General features: G+C 41.6%; 1 protein-coding gene across 2 annotated transcripts in view; it reads right to left on the reverse strand.

Annotated features, from left to right (window-relative positions):
• Nucleotides 1–16812, reverse strand: part of c9orf72 (C9orf72-SMCR8 complex subunit) — a 61451-nt gene extending 44639 nt beyond the window's left edge. For both annotated transcript variants that reach the window (XM_072258226.1, XM_072258227.1), the window contains exons 1-3: nt 16742–16812; nt 15342–15827; nt 5013–5108 (exon numbers count right to left, since the gene is read on the reverse strand). In XM_072258226.1, the coding sequence (XP_072114327.1) occupies nt 5013–5108; nt 15342–15785 (540 nt within the window). In that variant the 5' untranslated portion in view covers nt 15786–15827; nt 16742–16812. The remainder of the gene's footprint in view (nt 1–5012; nt 5109–15341; nt 15828–16741) is intronic.
• Between the last annotated feature and the right edge of the window lie 1162 nt (nt 16813–17974).

Here is a 17974-nt window from a genome sequence, read left to right on the forward strand (position 1 = left end):
TTCAAGAATGTTGTCACATGATAAATACAAGGGGGAACAAAGAAGGGCCTTTTGCTGTACAGCTTTGAGTAAATGCAGCACAACAGGGTGTCTACTCTCAGATCAACTGGAGCCTCAGGGTGAAAAGTGTCACGGGAGAAGCAGACATAAGTGCCATTCTGACTGAAATAAGGTCAACAGGGAAATTGTCACACCTCTGGCCGAAATAGGCCATTCAACCCACCACATCCATGCTGATCATTTATAGTAATTCTACAATAACTTCACTTACTTCTCCCCACATTCCCACTATCGTGCTCCAGATTCTGCCACTCGGTTATTGGGCAATTTATAAAAACCAATGAGCCTGCAGAACAAAATGTCTGTGGGATATGGGAGGAAACCGGAGCACTTGGAGAAAACTCCACAAAAGACAAAAGATCGAACCCAGGTCTCTGGAATTGTAACAACACTACTTAAACCACCTTATAGCAATTGGTTAATAGATCATTCTCAAATACATTAACAAAAGCATCAAAGACCAAAAATTTGTTTAAATTGTTCAACAACACGACATCACTTTCTCCAACCTTAATGTCCACCTCCAATAAATTATGCTCTCAGTTCTGTTTCCATCCAGAGTAATTCCAGGTTGCATGTCCTGGATCTCAATTTAAATTTCCTTTGAGAATCATAAAACTTGCATTCAGGCAAGAGTGATAGCACCCATGCAGAACTCAATACGTGATGGTATAAATCCATACACTTCGATATCTTATTTAAGCAAGAATGGTGCAAATGGACTTTTTGTGGCATTAATCTGGACAGAAATTATTGAAATTTAATCTATAGGAAGTAAACAGGGGTAGAACATTTCCAGTACTTGTTAAGGCACCAAGGAATGTTGAAGAACAGAGAGCCAGGGGTCCAAATTCATAGTTTTCTGAAACCTCAAACACAACTTGATTCTGGTGGTGATAATGAATATGGAATGATTGTCGCCATTCATTCGTAATTTATGTTGTGACTTTGGCTACGTCCACACTACACTGGATAATTTTGAAAATGCCGGTGTCGAGTAAAAACGACAGAAGTCCACACTAGGCGTTTTTCAAAATATCTCTGTCCACACCAAAATGGATATTTGGGCGAACCTACTCCTACTGGGCATACGCAGACACATCTACAGAAAACAAGCGAAGAGGAAACGGTATAATATTTACATTTCCGTGGCGGTGTTGTGCTATTTCCATAGAATAAAACTAGAGTACCAACAAGAACAGCAAAAGGAAGTTTTCAACAATGTCTTCGAGGAATACATGAAAACCTCCGCTGGAAAAATCAGACCGGACTTCTCCGTTTAGACAGACAATGAAGTCGAGCTGTTTCTGCGGGTTACAAACGACTACAAAGTCAACAAAGCAGTGGAGATGTTTAATTCCAAACAAACTATTAACGTAGACAATAAAGTAAACAACACACGCATGAAGCCATCCTCTACCCAAGATCAACAAGTGAGTGGAATCTTCTGCCGCCAGACCTGCACAGTATTTCTGACATTAATATTTTTAAAGATAGACTCAATCAAATCAATTTAGGGGATCTAGTCAAAAAAGCTCACTTTACAATTTAACTCTCTCGCCGTTCACACCGACTGTGTGTTAGAACAGCGGTGGTCAGTCAGTGACAGTGCCGGCCTGGAGACCCCGGGGTACAGGAGATCGAGGGTACGACCACCGCAGACTGGGAGACTGGAGGGTACGGGCAGAAGAACAGAGGATGCAAACAGAGAAACCGAGGGGTCCAGCTTGAAAGCCACCTCCAGTTTAAATTCCATACGGAATATTTTGGAGGATCAAGAACCAAGAACCAGGAACCAAGAACAGCTGTCCAGCAATGCTTGCGTAGCACCAAACAGAAGCAGAAAAAAGCATTGTTGTTGTGGTGTTGTCATGACAACGTTTTAACATCTCTCCGTTTACCCCGTACACACTACAACGCGAAACAATCGTTTTCAAATTTACACACTCTGGAGAGTGTTTTTGAAAATTTCCGTTTTTGCGGAATGAAAACGCCAGTTCAGTGTGGACGGAGGGTCAAAACGAAGAGAAAATGCTTCGTTTTCAAAATTATCTGGTGTAGTGTGGACGTAGCCTTTATCTTGCAATATTAGAAAACACTGATGAGGCCACAGTTGAAGCATTACAACATAGAACAATACAACACAAGCACAGGTCGTTTGGCATACAATGTCGTGCTGAGTGAATTGCTAATGATGCCTATTTTTAAACCGATCTCCTCTACTTACACATGGTTCAAACTCCACCATTCTGAATATTCTTGTGCCTGTCTCCAAGAGCCTCTTAGACATTTTTATTATATCTGCCTCCAACACTGCACCTGGCAGGCCATTCCAGGCACCAGAAAAGGATACCTGCTGTCAACCCCATCTATGTCTCACATAATTTCAACAACATCTATCAGATCTCTTCTCAGCTTCCAGTGTTCCTCCAGAGAACAACCTAAGTTTATCCTACCTTTCCTGACAGAACATACCTCTTAGTCCAGGCAGCATCCTGGTAAACCTCTTCTGCACCCTTTCTAGAGTATCCACATCCTTCCTAGAATAGAGCAACTTGAACTGAATGCAATACTCTCGATGCGATCGAACTAGTGTTTTATAAAACTGCAACAAAACTTCCTGACTCTTGAACTCAATATTTCCTTTACAACTCCATCAAATTGTGAAGCCACTTTCAGAGTGCTATGTACTTGGACCCCAAGATCCCCCGGGTACATGAATTGTGCAAAGTTCTGGTCACTGCACAATAGGAAGGGTGTTATTACACTGGAGAAAGTGCATGTGACCGAAGGACTTTAGTTATGGATAGGCTGGTCTTGCTTTCCATGGGACAAAGGAAGTTGAGGGTGACATAATCAAGTATTGTTTTAATATTTAGAGATACAGCACGGTAACAGACCCTTATGGCCCAAAGCACCCATGCCACCCAATTACACCCAAGTGACCCATTAACCTGGTAACCTGTGGAATGTGAGCACCTAGAGAAAACCCAAGTGGTCACAGGAAGAACATACAAACTCCTTGGAGAGCAGCGGAAGTGAACTCGAGTCGCTGGCGCTGTAATAGCATTGTGCTAACTGCTACACCAGCATGCCGAGATTTTGAAAGGCATATCAACCAACAATTTTAATACCAATAATTACCTGCTAAACGAGTTTACATACATGTTCACTATTGTGAGCAGATTTTTGCAGCATTCCCCACACCGCATTTAAAAGTACTACAGAAGCTGTGATGGGCTTCGAACAACTGCAGATTATGAGTCATTATTAAGTCACCATTATAAATTAGAGCTTATTTTTTAGAAAGAGGAAGAAGAATAATGCACAGGAACAGGCCTTTCAGCAAATCATAACTGCACCAACCATGATGGCAATCTAATTTCATCTTTCTGCACATGGTCTGTATCACTCTATTCTCTGCCTGTTATTGTGTCTGTCTTAATGCCTCTTGAACATAGTTTTGTATTTGCTTCTACCATTCCCCTGGCAGTGTGTTCCAGTCACTCAACACTCTGCGTTAAAAAACTCACACGTCCTTTAAACTTAGCCCCTCTCACCTCTCTAGTATTTGTTATTTGTATCCTAGGGGGTGGGGGCTCATTGGATACAAGGACTGAAGTGGGTGAAAAACTCAGTTCATATTGAAATTGCTATTTTCAATTTTTAAATTGGTAAACTTTGGGATTCTCATCTCAGAATTCTCTTTCATTTTACTGTTACTTGAAATACAAGTATTTTGTCTGTTTGCGTCCTTCTGCTTTTGCTGAGATTTACATTCTGGAATCAGCTTAATTTTCCTTGCCATCCTTCCACCAATTTTTTGGCCCTTCTTCGCTCACCAATGAGGTCAGAGAATTGCCATTGCTAATTGATAGTTAACTCCATATAATATATTGCTATGACCAATCACAATAATGCACTGCTACCACTGCCAAAGTATTAATTCTGACAATAGCACTGCAGACACAACTGTAACCACAAAGTTGTAATCTTTCTTTTTGAAGTATATTTTAAGGCTGAATTCCCCACTCCAACTCAATATTGGAAATAATCTTTTCATCTTTTGGCTCATCACAGGCATGGGTTATAATTCTATTGCCAAAGCAAGCTCAAACCACACAGAACTATTCTTACTGCCATGACATTTGGGATTTATAAGAAAATAGTCTCATTCACATGCATCAAAATTGTTATTGATTTGGCCTGTTTTGAAGCTGACTTTTTCAATGTTTCACAAGTATAGTGAAGAAAGGTCATCAACCTGAAATAGTGACCTTATTTTTCTTTCTCTCCTGATGCTGTCTGTCTTGCTGAGTGTTTGTAGCATTCAAAAACATGAGTTAAATCTTTTCCTACACCACCCACTTCACTAAGGTGCAAATATTTTACACATTCAGATATTTCTGACAATTATGAACAATAAAAGGAGTTTAAACTCAACAGCAAGCAATGGTTGGAGTTTAAGTACATAGTTGAAGGAAGGGGAAAGTCAAGTGAGGAAACAGCAACATTTAATTATGCATTTTTCTCTTTCTTCACATCTGTGAATAAGCATGTGTTATGTACTTGTCGATTCTGAAGTAAAATGTTCAGTTGACGATAAATGAGGTAGAACAATCTTTGAAAGATCTGGTAATTGAGAGCTATGTAGAACTGGCAGAGGAACTGAGCCCTGGGACAGACCAGTCATGAAACTGAATGCCAGGGCAGAGGCTTGAGGGGCCAGGTGTGTTACTCTCATTTTCCTGGACTCTGGACTCTATATTATCAGAATGCTAAAGGGACAAAAGTGGTGTAATTAATTTCCCACAAGTGGCACAAGAACATTATTATTTTAGCATCAATACATTTTAGCCCAGAACTTAACAACGGTCTGCAATGTGAGAAAAATATTTGAACAATTTCTCAAATCTAATTTAATTCCATACATTTGACTTTCAGAAACTCACTTGAACTTCTTCTAAGACTCCATGCGTTTTCATGGATGAAAATAATTCCATGATGGGCGTGATTTCTGTAGTTAGAAAGGATATAATGCTCTGACCCTATAAGAAAGAAGAGTGCACATTGTTAACACTTGATATTCTAACAATGACAGAGATCATAACCACATATTTATTTGGTCAAAATTACAAACAATATCTATCAAATGACGTCAACAACATTGGATCATGAATAACTCGTTAGGATTGTGTAGAGTTCATCTAAGCAATTGTATCATATTCAGGACAGTTTTTGTACTTGTTGAGGAAAGTTAGAAATATAGTTAATGGAGCAGCAAGCTGCCACAGTTGACATTCTTATAGCAGAGTGCAAAGAAACTTAAGAGAAATAATAGTTTAAATAGGTATCACAATCTGGCTTTGTTCTATTTGGAGTAACACATGCAAGATGTTGGAGAAACTGAGCAGGTAAGGCGGCACCGATAGAAATAAATAAGCGGACGATGTTTCGGGCTGAGGCCCTTCATCAGCACTGGAAAGAAAAGGGGAAGAAGGCAGAATAATAAGGTGGGCGGGGGGGAGTGAAAAGAGTACAAGCTATAAGGTGTTAGACCAGGTGGGTGGGAGAGGGGGATGAAGTAAGAAGCTGGGAGGTGATAGGTGGAAAAGATAAAGGGCTGGAGTAAAAGGAATCTGATAGCAGAGGAGAGCAAAGCATGGGAAAAAGGGAAGAAGGAGGGGCATTGGGGAAGGTAACAGGCCGGTGAAGAAAAGAGAAGAGGTAAGAGGGAAGGAGGGAGGGAGAAGAATTATCATGTTAGAGAAATCAATGTTCACGCCATCAGGTTGGAGGCTATCCAGATGGAATACTAAGTGTTACTGCTCCAACTTGTGTGGCAGTAGAGGAGGCATGGACCGACATGTCAGAATGGGAATGGAGATTGGAATTAAACAGGTTGGCTATCGCAAAATCCTGTTTATTTGCAGATAGAGCAAAGGTGCTCAACAAAGCAATATCCTCATCTACGTCAGGTTTCACCAAAGTAGAGGAGGTCGCATCACGAGCACTGGCTACAATAGATGATCCCAACAGATTTGCAAGTGAAGTATTACCTCACCTGAATGAGGGGCCCTGAATGGAGATGAAGGAGGAGGTGAATGGGTAGGTGTGGCACTTCTGCTTGCAGAAATAAGTGCCAGCAGGGAGATTAGTGGGGCAGGACAAATGGACCTCCCTACAGAAAGTGAGAGTGGGGAGCTAAAGATGCATTAATTATTGGTGTGACTTTGAACAGATCTCAACTATTTCCATGCCTCTGCTCTCGCTCCCCTCCCCCCGTCCCTAGCCTTAGTTTCCACACTGCAAGACTCTGCACTAATGAACCATTCTTCATAAAGGATGAGCGGTACAGAGGCATGGTGTTTAGCAGAGCATAATTATAGCATCAGCTAACCGAGTTCAATTTTGCTGCTGTCTGCAAGGAGTTTGCAAGTTCGCCTCATGACAACACGGATTACTTTTGGGTGCTCTGTTTTCCTTCCATGTTGCAAAAACATAGAAGCTCATAAATTAATTGCTCATGTGGGTATGAATGGGCAGCTCAGGCTCATAGGACTGGCAGGGCTTTTTACCATGCAGTATCTCGAAATAAATAAATTTTACACTTTCAGGAAGATTCCAGCACCAGCAACACCTTTCTTGCTTCCCCACCACCCCTTCACAGGAACTATTTTTAGGTGATTCCCACTGTCAACTTTTCCATCTCAAAGAAACAAGGAAAATAAGACCAGCAGCAGTCAGACTGGCCCTGCTCGACCATTTAATAAAACCGCGATTGATCATCGACCTGAGTTCTCTGTTCTGCTATTTCCCCCTTCTGATTCCCTCAGTATTAACATAGAATACAAAACAGGAATCCACCATCCTGGGCCAAATTCATTAATCTCATGACACCTACCTAATCTGTTCTGTCTGCACTTGATCCATATCCTACCAAAGTAGAGGAGGACGCATCATTAGCACTGGATACAATAGATCTCTGCGTATATATTTGCCTATCTAAGAGCTCTTAAGGGCCTCTATCAATATCTGCCTCAACCACAAAGCACCAGCAATCTTATGTTTCTCTCAAAAATCTGAGTTTATAACCTCATGCAATTGGGACTAATTGAGTTTAAGTTCCTTCAAGACACCCACCACCACCTCTATCTCAAAATACCCCAGCATATTATCATGCTCCCACACACTGCTCTCATGAGACTCCAAGTCCTTTTCCTTCATGAATACTGACACATTTAGGACTATGCCCACATCCTTTGCCTCCAACCACATTCCCACCTTTATCTTTGCATGGTTGCACCCACCCCCGTTATCCCCTTGCTCTTGATGTATACACAGAATGTCTTGTATTCACTTTAATCATAATTGCGTACACATACATACATGATCAAAGTACGTATGCAGTATACAACCCTGAGATTTGTCTTCCCCACAGCCACAAAACAAAGAAAACCGTGGAACCCTATCAAACCATTCACAACATGCAACAAACAAAATCAAACAAACAGCTAAAAACACAGAATATAAAACACAAAATCAAAAGAGTTCAGGCATATTCAGTTCAGTTTACTGTTTGTTATCTGCTATTTCTCAGGAACCAGCACGTTTAGCAATCTCTGTATTTGTAGTCCAAGGTCCTTCTGTTCTGACACACTCCCCAGGGGCTGGCCATTCACTGTACAAATCTTATACCAATTTGACTTCCTAAAATGCAGCACATATCTGAAATGAAGGCAAATCCTCAAGTACCTAGAGGATCAAGATTGTGTATATTTTCATAATCTTATTTAAAGATACAGCATGGTAACAAGCCCTTTTGGCTCAATGAGCCTGTGCTGCCAATTACACCCCCTGTCCTCTACACCACTTATTTTAAAGTCATCTGGAAACTTACTAACCATGCCTTATACATTCACTTTATATAAATAACAAACAACAAAGGCTCCAGCGAACACAAAGAAATCTGCAGATGCTGCAAATCCAAGCAACACACACAAAATGCTGAAGGAACTGAGCAGGCCAGGCAGCATGTATGGAAAAGAGTAAACGAGCCACAAACAACAACTGATTACTCTTTTACATTGATACTGCCTGACCTGCTGAGTTCCTCTAGCATTTTGAATGTGTTGCTTTGGAAGTCCCAGCAGCAATGCATGACGCAGTCTACCAGTGACGGATCTCCAGTCCAGAAAATAACCACACCACCATTTCTACTTCCAACCATCAAGCTAATTGTCGAAATTTGCCAACTATTCATAGATTCCATGCTACAGAACCCTCCAGAGCAGCCTACCATGTGGAACCTTATAAAAGAGTTTACTGAAGTACACACAGACGTCTACTGCCCTGTCCTCATTGATGTGACTAAGAAAGTCAAAAAAAACACAATCCGGTTCAGAAGACATGACCTCCCATGCACAAATTGTACTGCCTACCTGTAATCAACCATTGCATGAATGTAGGTATGCAACAGGAGATAGTTTTCTCCAGAGCACAGGAAGCTGATAGAAATTTATAAAATTATGAGAGACTTAGATATGGTCAGAAACTTTTTCCTCCAAGATAGCAGTGTCAAAGACCAGAGGACAATACTTTAAGGTGAGGCAGTGATACCGCAGAAAGTATAAAGAGGATGTGCAGGTTTTTAACAAGTGGTTAGGATTATTGGTTATTGTTTTAGCGTTTTTTTTTGTAAGAGTGGTTTGAAACACACTGGCATAAGTGGTAGCGGATGCAGGTATGATACTGGCTTTTAAATAGACACATGAATAAGCAGGGAATGGAACCATATAGAATACATGCAGGCAAATCAGATTTGTTTATTCTGCAGTATGCACAAAGCAGACATTGTGGGCTACGGGGCCTGTCCCTGTGCTATACTGTTCTATTCTTGGACAGCACAGATAATACTTAATTTGGCAGGTTGGTCAAAAAACGAACAGCGCAGCATTAGCTGGAGCTAGAGAACCAACTAAAAACATTTTTCTCTCTCCACTGAAAAACAGAATTGATTTCAATAATATTGCGATAGATTCTCAACCACCTCTTTTGTGCACACATTCTTCATCTTGGAGTCAACAGAACAAATTCAACTGAGGCTCGAGGTCAGGTGTGCAATCTTCTGCTTCGTACTTCAGGCATAAACTGACTTTGCCCTATCAGCATGACAGATACAAGAGCAGGAAATGCACCTTCTTGAATCTCCTGATGAAAAGAGATCCATTATTATCTGATTAGGTGCTGCTATCCTTTGCACTTCTGGGCACCACTCCCTACCAACCCATGAAAATATATACAGTTCCAGACTAAGAACATCTTTCAAAAATTCTGTCACTGCTTTTGGAGAAGAAATAAGTGATAATAAGCCCATTCACTTGTTCTTTTGAATTTTAATTATTTGGAGAGAATTCATACTCACCTTGTGAGCAAAAAACTGCATTGTTATAATTGTAGACTTCCGGGGTCGAGTATGGAGTGAGTTGGTGCGTGTGAGTGTGGCTCCCGATTTTTATTGAAAATCTACCTGTTTATCTTTGCCGTATGCTCGAGATAACTGGATACTTACCATTGTGAACAACGCGGGACATAGCTGGAAATGGCAAGTAGAATGTACCTTCGAAGTAAAACTGGGGAAAAAGATAGTGAAGCCTCGAGCAAGAAGGCGGATGTTACAGTAATGGCGCCGTTGCATGCTGCTGGAGCTGGACCCGGACCTGCCCTACCCCATGACTTGGAGAGGCTTCGTTTAGTACTTATTATTGACATGACGCAAGCGGTGCATTCTGCCCTAAAAAGAGAACTTGAAGATGCTTTTTCACCAGTGACTGCTACCATGGAACAAATTATGTCTGCTTACGAGACACACGATGAACGCATTCGTGGGGTTGAAGACGGCCTGAATGATTACAGTGACCGACTGGTGAGCGCCGAAGCCGCCATTGCAGCGTTGCAGAGCGAAAACGCAGTTCTGAAGGGAAAGCTAGATGACCTCGAAAATCGGTCGCGGAGATCCAATTTGAGAGTGGTCGGCATTCCTGAAAATTTGGAAGGTTCAGACCCTGTTAAATTTATGACCGAGTTTTTTGACGAAGTGCTGGGGGCAGATTTTTTCCCAAGTCCTCTCGTACTTTCGCGTGCTCACCGAGTCGGACGTAAACCATCCGGTGTCTCTGGAGCCAAGCAAACGAGACCAAGAACGTTCCTGGTTTGCTTTCACTCCTTTCAAGATAAGCAACGCATCATCAACAGACGGAAGCAGGAGCTGTACTTCCGCGGACACCGCATGTTTTTTTATGAAGATTTTAGTGCGGAGCTGGGTAAAAAACGAGCAGCTTTCAAGGAGGTGAAATCCCTGCTTTACGGGAAAGGGGTCAGGTTCGGCTTCTTGTTTCCTGCCCAGCTCCGGGTCATGCATGAAGGTAAAAAGCATTATTTCGATACACCAGAGGCGGCCAAAGAGTTTTACCATTCGCGCTGGGGAGAAGAAGAAGAAGAGCAATGACTTTTTTTTTTAGGTTATTCGTGCAGCATTGAAGGGGCCTCATGCCGAAGCAAACGGTTGATTTTCACAATCCACCTCCTTGTTCATTTTTTCCAGTTTAATTTGTGGAACACGATCGGGTCGAACTGCTATGCTGCCGAAACTGATTAACAAAAACTTTCAACCAGCAAAATGTAAATATTTGGGATTTATATCTCGGGTGTTTAAGTTGCCCAGTGTGTTTTGTTTTGTTTTGTTTTTAATGCTTAGCTTGACCTGTGTTATCTTTAGCCTATATGTTATATTAAAGGTAGTATAAGTGATAGGATAAATTTTAAGGAGGGGAGCCACCCTAGATTAGATTGAAAGTTGGGTTGTATGGGGAACACCTTGGAAGTTTTTTGTTGGGTACTGCCTGCGATCATCCTCAATTGGGGAGGTAGATCTAGGTTTCGGGGGTTAATTGGGTTTTTTTGTTTGTGTAAAGGGGTGGGGGGAGTGTTTTGGGGGATTACCATGGCAGTTTATTCTTTTGTGTGTGACGGATTGATCAGACTTTCTTTTCATTGTGCGTTATTGTGTGCAACTTATACCCTTGCACTGTTTTGGATTGTAGGCCCTGTGTGTCTTTTGATATGGTTAATGTGAGTGCTGCTGATGGAGGCCACCCTGTGAGGTTTATTTCTTGGAATGTAAAGGGGCTCAATGGTCCGGTTAAAAGAGCTAAAGTTTTCTCTCATCTGAAACAATTAAAAGCAGATATACTATTTCTACAAGAGACACATTTAAGAGTGGAGGACCATAATAGACCTCGTAAAGCATGGATTAGTCAGGTTTTTCATTCCAAATTTAATAGTAGGGCCAGGGGGGTGGCAATATTAATCACCAAAAGAATGCAGTTCACACCATCTGATGTAATCAGTGACCCTAATGGTCGCTTTATTATAGTCTCTGGCTCTCTCTTTCAGATACCTGTTATTTTGGTAAATGTTTATGCTCCTAATTGGGACGATGTCCAATTTGCAAATAGGGTTTTGTCATTAATACCTAACCTGAATACACATAAGCTAATCTTTTCTGGAGATTTGAACTGTGCTATTGACCCACTCCTTGCCCTAGGGGAACATTTTCTGGTATGGCAAAGGCCTTCTCGATGTTTATGCAACAAAATGGTTATATGGATCCTTGGAGATTTTTGAATCCATCAGTTAGGCAATTCTCTTTCTTCTCTCATGTTCACCACTCCTATTCCAGGCTAGACTATTTCTTTATAGATAATTCCTTGATACCTATGATTAGACAAATTGAATACACTGCTATAGTTATATCTGATCACTCGCCCGTGAAACTGGACCTATGTTTTCCTTTAAACGTTAGAGAACGGCCTCTGTGGAGACTTAACCCCCTTTTGCTTTCTAATGAGAAATTTTGTAGTTATATATTGGCTAACCTTGACACATTCTTCGAGACTAACAAAACTGAGTCGGTATCGTACTCTTTACTTTGGGAAACTTTAAAAGCTTACTTGAGGGGTCAAATAATATCTTATACTTCACATGCCAATAAAGAGCGTAGGAAGGAAATGCAAGTGTTATTGAAATCTATTTGGGACCTGGATAGAAAATACTCTGAGGCACCCACTGCGGAATTATATAAAAGCCGGGTTGATTTGCAAGCGAAGTTTAATCTTCTATCTACAAACCTATCAGAACAATTAATTCTTAAGACACGTGGCCTCTATTATGAATATGGTGACAAGGTGAGCCGGCTTATGGCTCATCAGTTGAAACGTCAAGCTGCATCACGACTTATTCCTCAGGTAAGAGACATGCACCAGAACCTGACAAGCAATCCAAAAGAGATTAATAACATCTTTGCAACTTTTTATTCCTCTCTGTATGCCTCAGAGTTCCCCTCAGATAAAACAAATATGGAACGTTTTTTTGATAATTTGGAAATACCAACTCTTGAACCAGAGGAAGTGGAGAACCTAGATCGGGCTCTTGGGCAGGAAGAGATTAATAATGCCATTATGGCTATGCAGAGTGGTAAGTCCCCAGGTCCTGATGGTTATCCAATAGAATTTTATAAGAAATTTAGGGATAAGCTCACACCGGTCCTTCTAGAAGTGTTTCAGGAAATCTTTGGAGAATGGCTCCTTACCCCCTTCTCTTTCACAGGCAGCTATTTCTTAAAAAGGACAAGGACCCGACTCAATGTGGATCATATCGCCCCATTTCACTTTTGAATGTGGATGTGAAAATTTTGGCTAAAGTGCTTGCATGTCGTTTAGAACATCCCCTTCCCAAGATAATTTCAGATGATCAAACAGGTTTTATTAAAAATCGCTATTCTTTTTTTAATATCCGTCGACTGGCTGATGTGGTTTATTCACTGAGTGATTCTCCAAGTCGAGAGGTTGTTATCGCCTTGGACGCGGAGAAGGTATTTGATAGAGTGGAATGGGTATACTTATTTAGTGTTTTGGAGAAATTTGGATTTGGCAGAATATTTATAGCTTGGGTTAAGCTATTATACCACTCGCCTTTAGCATGTATACAGACAAATTCTTTTCGATCTGGCTATTTCCCATTAACACGTGGCACTCGCCAAGGCTGCCCACTGTCCCCTCTTCTTTTTGCAATTGCAATTGAGCCTCTTTCTATTGCAATTAAGTCAACTACATTATTTCAAGGTGTTAGAAGAGGGGACATGGAACACCGTGTTTCCCTATATGCTGATGACCTCTTACTTTATGTTAGCGACCCTATAGGTAGTAGTCCTGCTATTGTGTCATTATTAGGTCAATTTGGAGCCTTCTCTGGCTATAAACTGAACTTTCAAAAAAGCAAATGCTTTCCCATTAATAACTTGGCCCTACAGATCTGACAGGAATCCTTGCCCTTTCCTTTATCTCAAGATGGTTTTGTATACCCAGGAATACATATTACTCGCTCTTTTACATCTCTGTTTGAAGCTAACTACAGCCCTCAGGTTAGCCAAATGAAGGCTGATTTCGAGAGATGGCGCAGTTTACCCCTTACTATAGCTGGGAGAATTCAGTCAGTGAAAATGACTATACTTCCTAGATTTCTCTATTTGTTTCAGTGTTTGCCAGTTTTCTTATCTAAGTTATTTTTTAAATCAGTTGATCAAGCTATAACCTCCTTTATTTGGGAAAATAAGGTCCCAAGGGTTAATAAGCGCATTCTTCAAAGAGGTCGTGACGTAGGTGGAATGGGTCTTCCCAGCTTTATTCATTATTACTGGGCATCGAACATTCAAAGAGTATTATTTTGGCTCCACCGGCCAGATATAATCTGGTGCCTGCTTGAGTCACGGTCTTGCCACTCCTCGTCTCTCCCAGCTTTGGTGTATTCTTCCTTACCATTGAAATCCTCTCAATTCACATCTAACCCAGTCGTGCTCTCCACCCTCAAAATTTTTAATCAATTTCGCTGCCACTATAAGTTCATATCAGCTTCAGTTTTGGGCCCCATTCATAAAAACCATTTATTTCCTCCCTCCACATTCGATTCAGCTTTCAGACAATGGGGTTTGAACGGTCTTATGCTGATTAAGGATTTGTATACTGATAACATATTTGATAGTTTTGATAACCTGCGCGCTAAGTATGGCCTTCCGCATAATCATTTTTTTAAATACCTGCAGATTCGCCACTTTGTCAAGGAAAAATTTCCCTCTTTTCCTGTTCTACCACCTGCTATGTTATGGGAAAAATTCACTCTTAGCTTTAACAATAAGGGGCTGATTTCTGAACTATACTCTCAGCTGATATCTTTGGGAGTTCAAGATCTAAACAAAACTAAGAGTAGGTGGGAGGACGATCTCGGTATGGACCTTGCGGAAGAGTATTGGGCAAAAGTATTGAGTAGGGTTCATTTCTCATCATCATGTGCTAGACTGGGGCTCATACAATTCAAAGTTTTACACAGGGTACATTTAAGTAAAGCCAGACTTGCAGACATATACCCTGGGACAGACGCTGGCTGTGACAAGTGTTCCTTCTCTCCGGCTGGTTTAGTACATGCATTTTGGTCATGCCCTCAGCTTGATGACTATTGGGCACTGGTTTTTAAAATTATCAGTGAGGTATTGGGGGTGACACTGAGACCTTGCTGGCTTATAGCTGTATTTGGTGTGGCAGATGATGATTTGGGTTTAAATGCAAGCCAGTCGGATATCATTGCATTTACATCGCTATTGGCCCGTAGGAGAATTTTGCTGGTTTGGAAATCTGCCACTCCCCCAACTGCTGCTGCTTGGTTAGAAGATGTAATGTTTTTTCTGAAATTAGAAAAGATTAAATTCACTTTGAGGGGGTCTGTGAAAAAGTTCTATTCGAAATGGGGACCTTTCTTATCATATTTTGGGAGTCTTAAGGAATTACCTACTAGTTGAGGGCATTTGATTGTACTTAGGAAGTTGCCTCCCATTTAACACGCTTATAATTTACCTCACAGGGTGGTTGATGAATTGTAAATATGAGTGTATTTTGGATCATCTGACATGTTGCAGATGTGTATGAGCTGTCGTATTGAAGTAGTGTGGGAGTATGGTTGTGAAATGTCCGTACTTGTATTTGTGAATTGTTGTGTTGTAGATATATTAGCTGCCATGATATGTTCGGGGAGGGCGGGTGGGGGGGAGGTTTGTTTTGGGGGTACGATACTAAAGCAAAAGGGAGGAAAATGTAATCCATTCTGTATTGTGTCATTCCTTCAATAAAAATAAAAATTAAAAAAAAAATAATAATAATTGTAATGAAACTCACCTTGTACATCCATATCCTTCCTTTTCTAATAATGTGCGTTAGACGGTCTACACACAACCTGTGTTGAGGTAGGTAGAAACCCAGTTCAGTCTGAGGCAGTATCACAGACAAAGCATAAGTGCTGCGGTCCCCATTCATATTACCATCAAATATCAATGAGATTATGATCACTCCTTTCTCTGAGAGTACGAAAAACTTCACATCGATAGCACCACTTTTAGCACTTCTCAGGATCTCTCCATTTAATGTGTGGTTGGCCAAAAAAGTTATTTCCCCATCGCTCAGTAATAGCTGTTCACACTTCGGGGCCCAAATATGTCTGACTCTCGGACCAAGTATATTGTCCCAGTAAGCAAAAGTAGCAGCGAGCAACGGTGAGTCTCCATCCAATGTGATTTCCGTCTTAGCCACTGCTGGAGATTGGGGTGGACAGGCAGCACACATGTCAGCAGCTCAGTCCTCACTAATCCCATCCGTAAACATCTTCTGCAGAATAAAAATGATGCAAGATTATGACAACTGTAATTCTTCAGTCCTTCTTGTCACAATCCACCTTCTCAGACTAGTCATAGTCATACTTTATTGATCCCGAGGGAAATTGGTTAGACTAACAACCCTTTTCCCCTAGTGAGGTTCTTACCCAAATCGAGTTTACTCCCCCACCCGCCACAGGCCTCCCTCCATCGTTCACACTGCTGCATAACCCCACTCCCTTAGCAAAACCCTTCTACCTCACACCACCACCATCCACAATGCACACAGAAATTCTCTCCCCCACACCCCAACGACCCTCACCAGGGACAGAATCTCATATTCTGTCCCCTGCCCCCACACACAACCCCCCCACCCACCAATGCCACCTCTCCACAAACACTGGTTGATGACTCTATTACCAACAGACCCTCACACACACTAGTTGATCCATCTATCACCACCAGCTCACCCCATGTCCCCAGAACATACACATTTCACTGATTCACCTATCACCAACACTCCCCTTCCTAACATATTACTGTAGTAATCCATCTATTACCAACAAGCCCACCGCACCGAACATATCCATCTATCACCACCATTTCCCCAACCACTAGCACCGAAGATTAATAAATCAGTCAATGTCTATCACCAACTCCCCCCCATCCCCCCATTAGCACCGAACATAGACAGTGACTGGTCTATCTATCACCAGCCCCTCCTAACATATCGGAAACTAGTCACTGGCTGTCTATCGCCAGCAGCCCCCGAACACCAACACACACACACACACACCAGGCCAGTCCTCCAACTCCATGAACGTTCGGCATAAACAATCACGTATACAACACGCACACACTGACCCGCCCCTCCTGCAGCTCTCCTTTCCACTACTCTTCAGTGTGACCCCTCACTTGCTCACCCACCGTTTCTCTTCACATCGCCGTCCGGGACCGACTTCACTGATGTCCACCGGGCCGGCGGGAAGTCAAACCCCCAAAAAAGGCGCAAAAGCGTCACTTCCGGCTACGAGGAGCAGTGGAAGTGGGATGTGGCCAGAGGCTGGGAGAGAGGCCACGGGAATGCTGTCAAACGTGTACAAGGGCGTCCATCCACACTGGCCTGGAGTGAAGGACAGAGAGGACGGTCGATACGAACATAGCTCCTGTGCTCTGCAGATTTAGAGAAGGGTTTAGGGGAAGGGGGTGGTTAAGAATATAGACAGAAGTGGGACATAACATAAACACTGGCCAGTAAGATTAAGGAAAATCTTGACACATTTTATAAATATGTTAGGGGCAAGAAAGTAACCAGGGAAAGAGTAGGGCTCCTTATGAGCCAAAAGAATAATTTATATATGAAACCAAAGAATGCAGGTTAAATCTTAAATTAAGATTGTCATGGTTAAAGAGAAGACATGAAATTGTGGAGCAATTTATCTGAAGAAGGGTGTATTAGATGTCTTAGGATAAACCCCCAACACTTCATGAGATGTAACCCTGGCTGCCATGGGAAACAAGACAGGAGAATTGCTGGAGCCCTCAGTGATGTCGCTTAAGCAGAGGAAAAGCAGCAGGGATGAGCCAAGTAATAGTAGGGGAGTAGTCAGGAAAAATTGGATTAATTGGATTAATCTATGCTCTGAGGTGCAGGGAAAATTGAAGAGATTGCATGCTGTCACAACAATTACATTAAAAATTTAAAGAGATATCAAAGTTTATTAATGATGGCTGTTTTGTTGATGTAGGCTATTTGGCCGTTGATAAGGTCTAACGTTGGAGGCTGTTACAAAAAAGTAAGAGTATGGGATCCAGGGCAAATTGGTAAACTGGATCCAATATAGGCTTTGCAGAGAATAGTGAGTTTCTATGGTTAGAAGTATATGACCATTCACTTCATAGTTTCCTCCAGCTTGCAGTTCTTTAAGGTTACTGCATTTCCTTAAAACTGCTCTTTTGACTACTGTATTCTTAATTTAAAACACGAGCAGTTATGTGTTAAGCTTTCAAGGCCCTGAACACAAATTCTCTTCCCAGACTTCTTTAATGGTCTCTCCAAAGAGTTCCTTAAAACTGAATCCTTTGGTCATTTGTGTTGGATATTAGACCAACATCTTTTGATCACTATCATGAAATGTTTTGGGAAATTTCACCACATCA

The sequence above is a fragment of the Mobula birostris genome, chromosome 5, assembly GCF_030028105.1.
Source record: "Mobula birostris isolate sMobBir1 chromosome 5, sMobBir1.hap1, whole genome shotgun sequence".
Taxonomy (NCBI): domain Eukaryota; kingdom Metazoa; phylum Chordata; class Chondrichthyes; order Myliobatiformes; family Myliobatidae; genus Mobula; species Mobula birostris.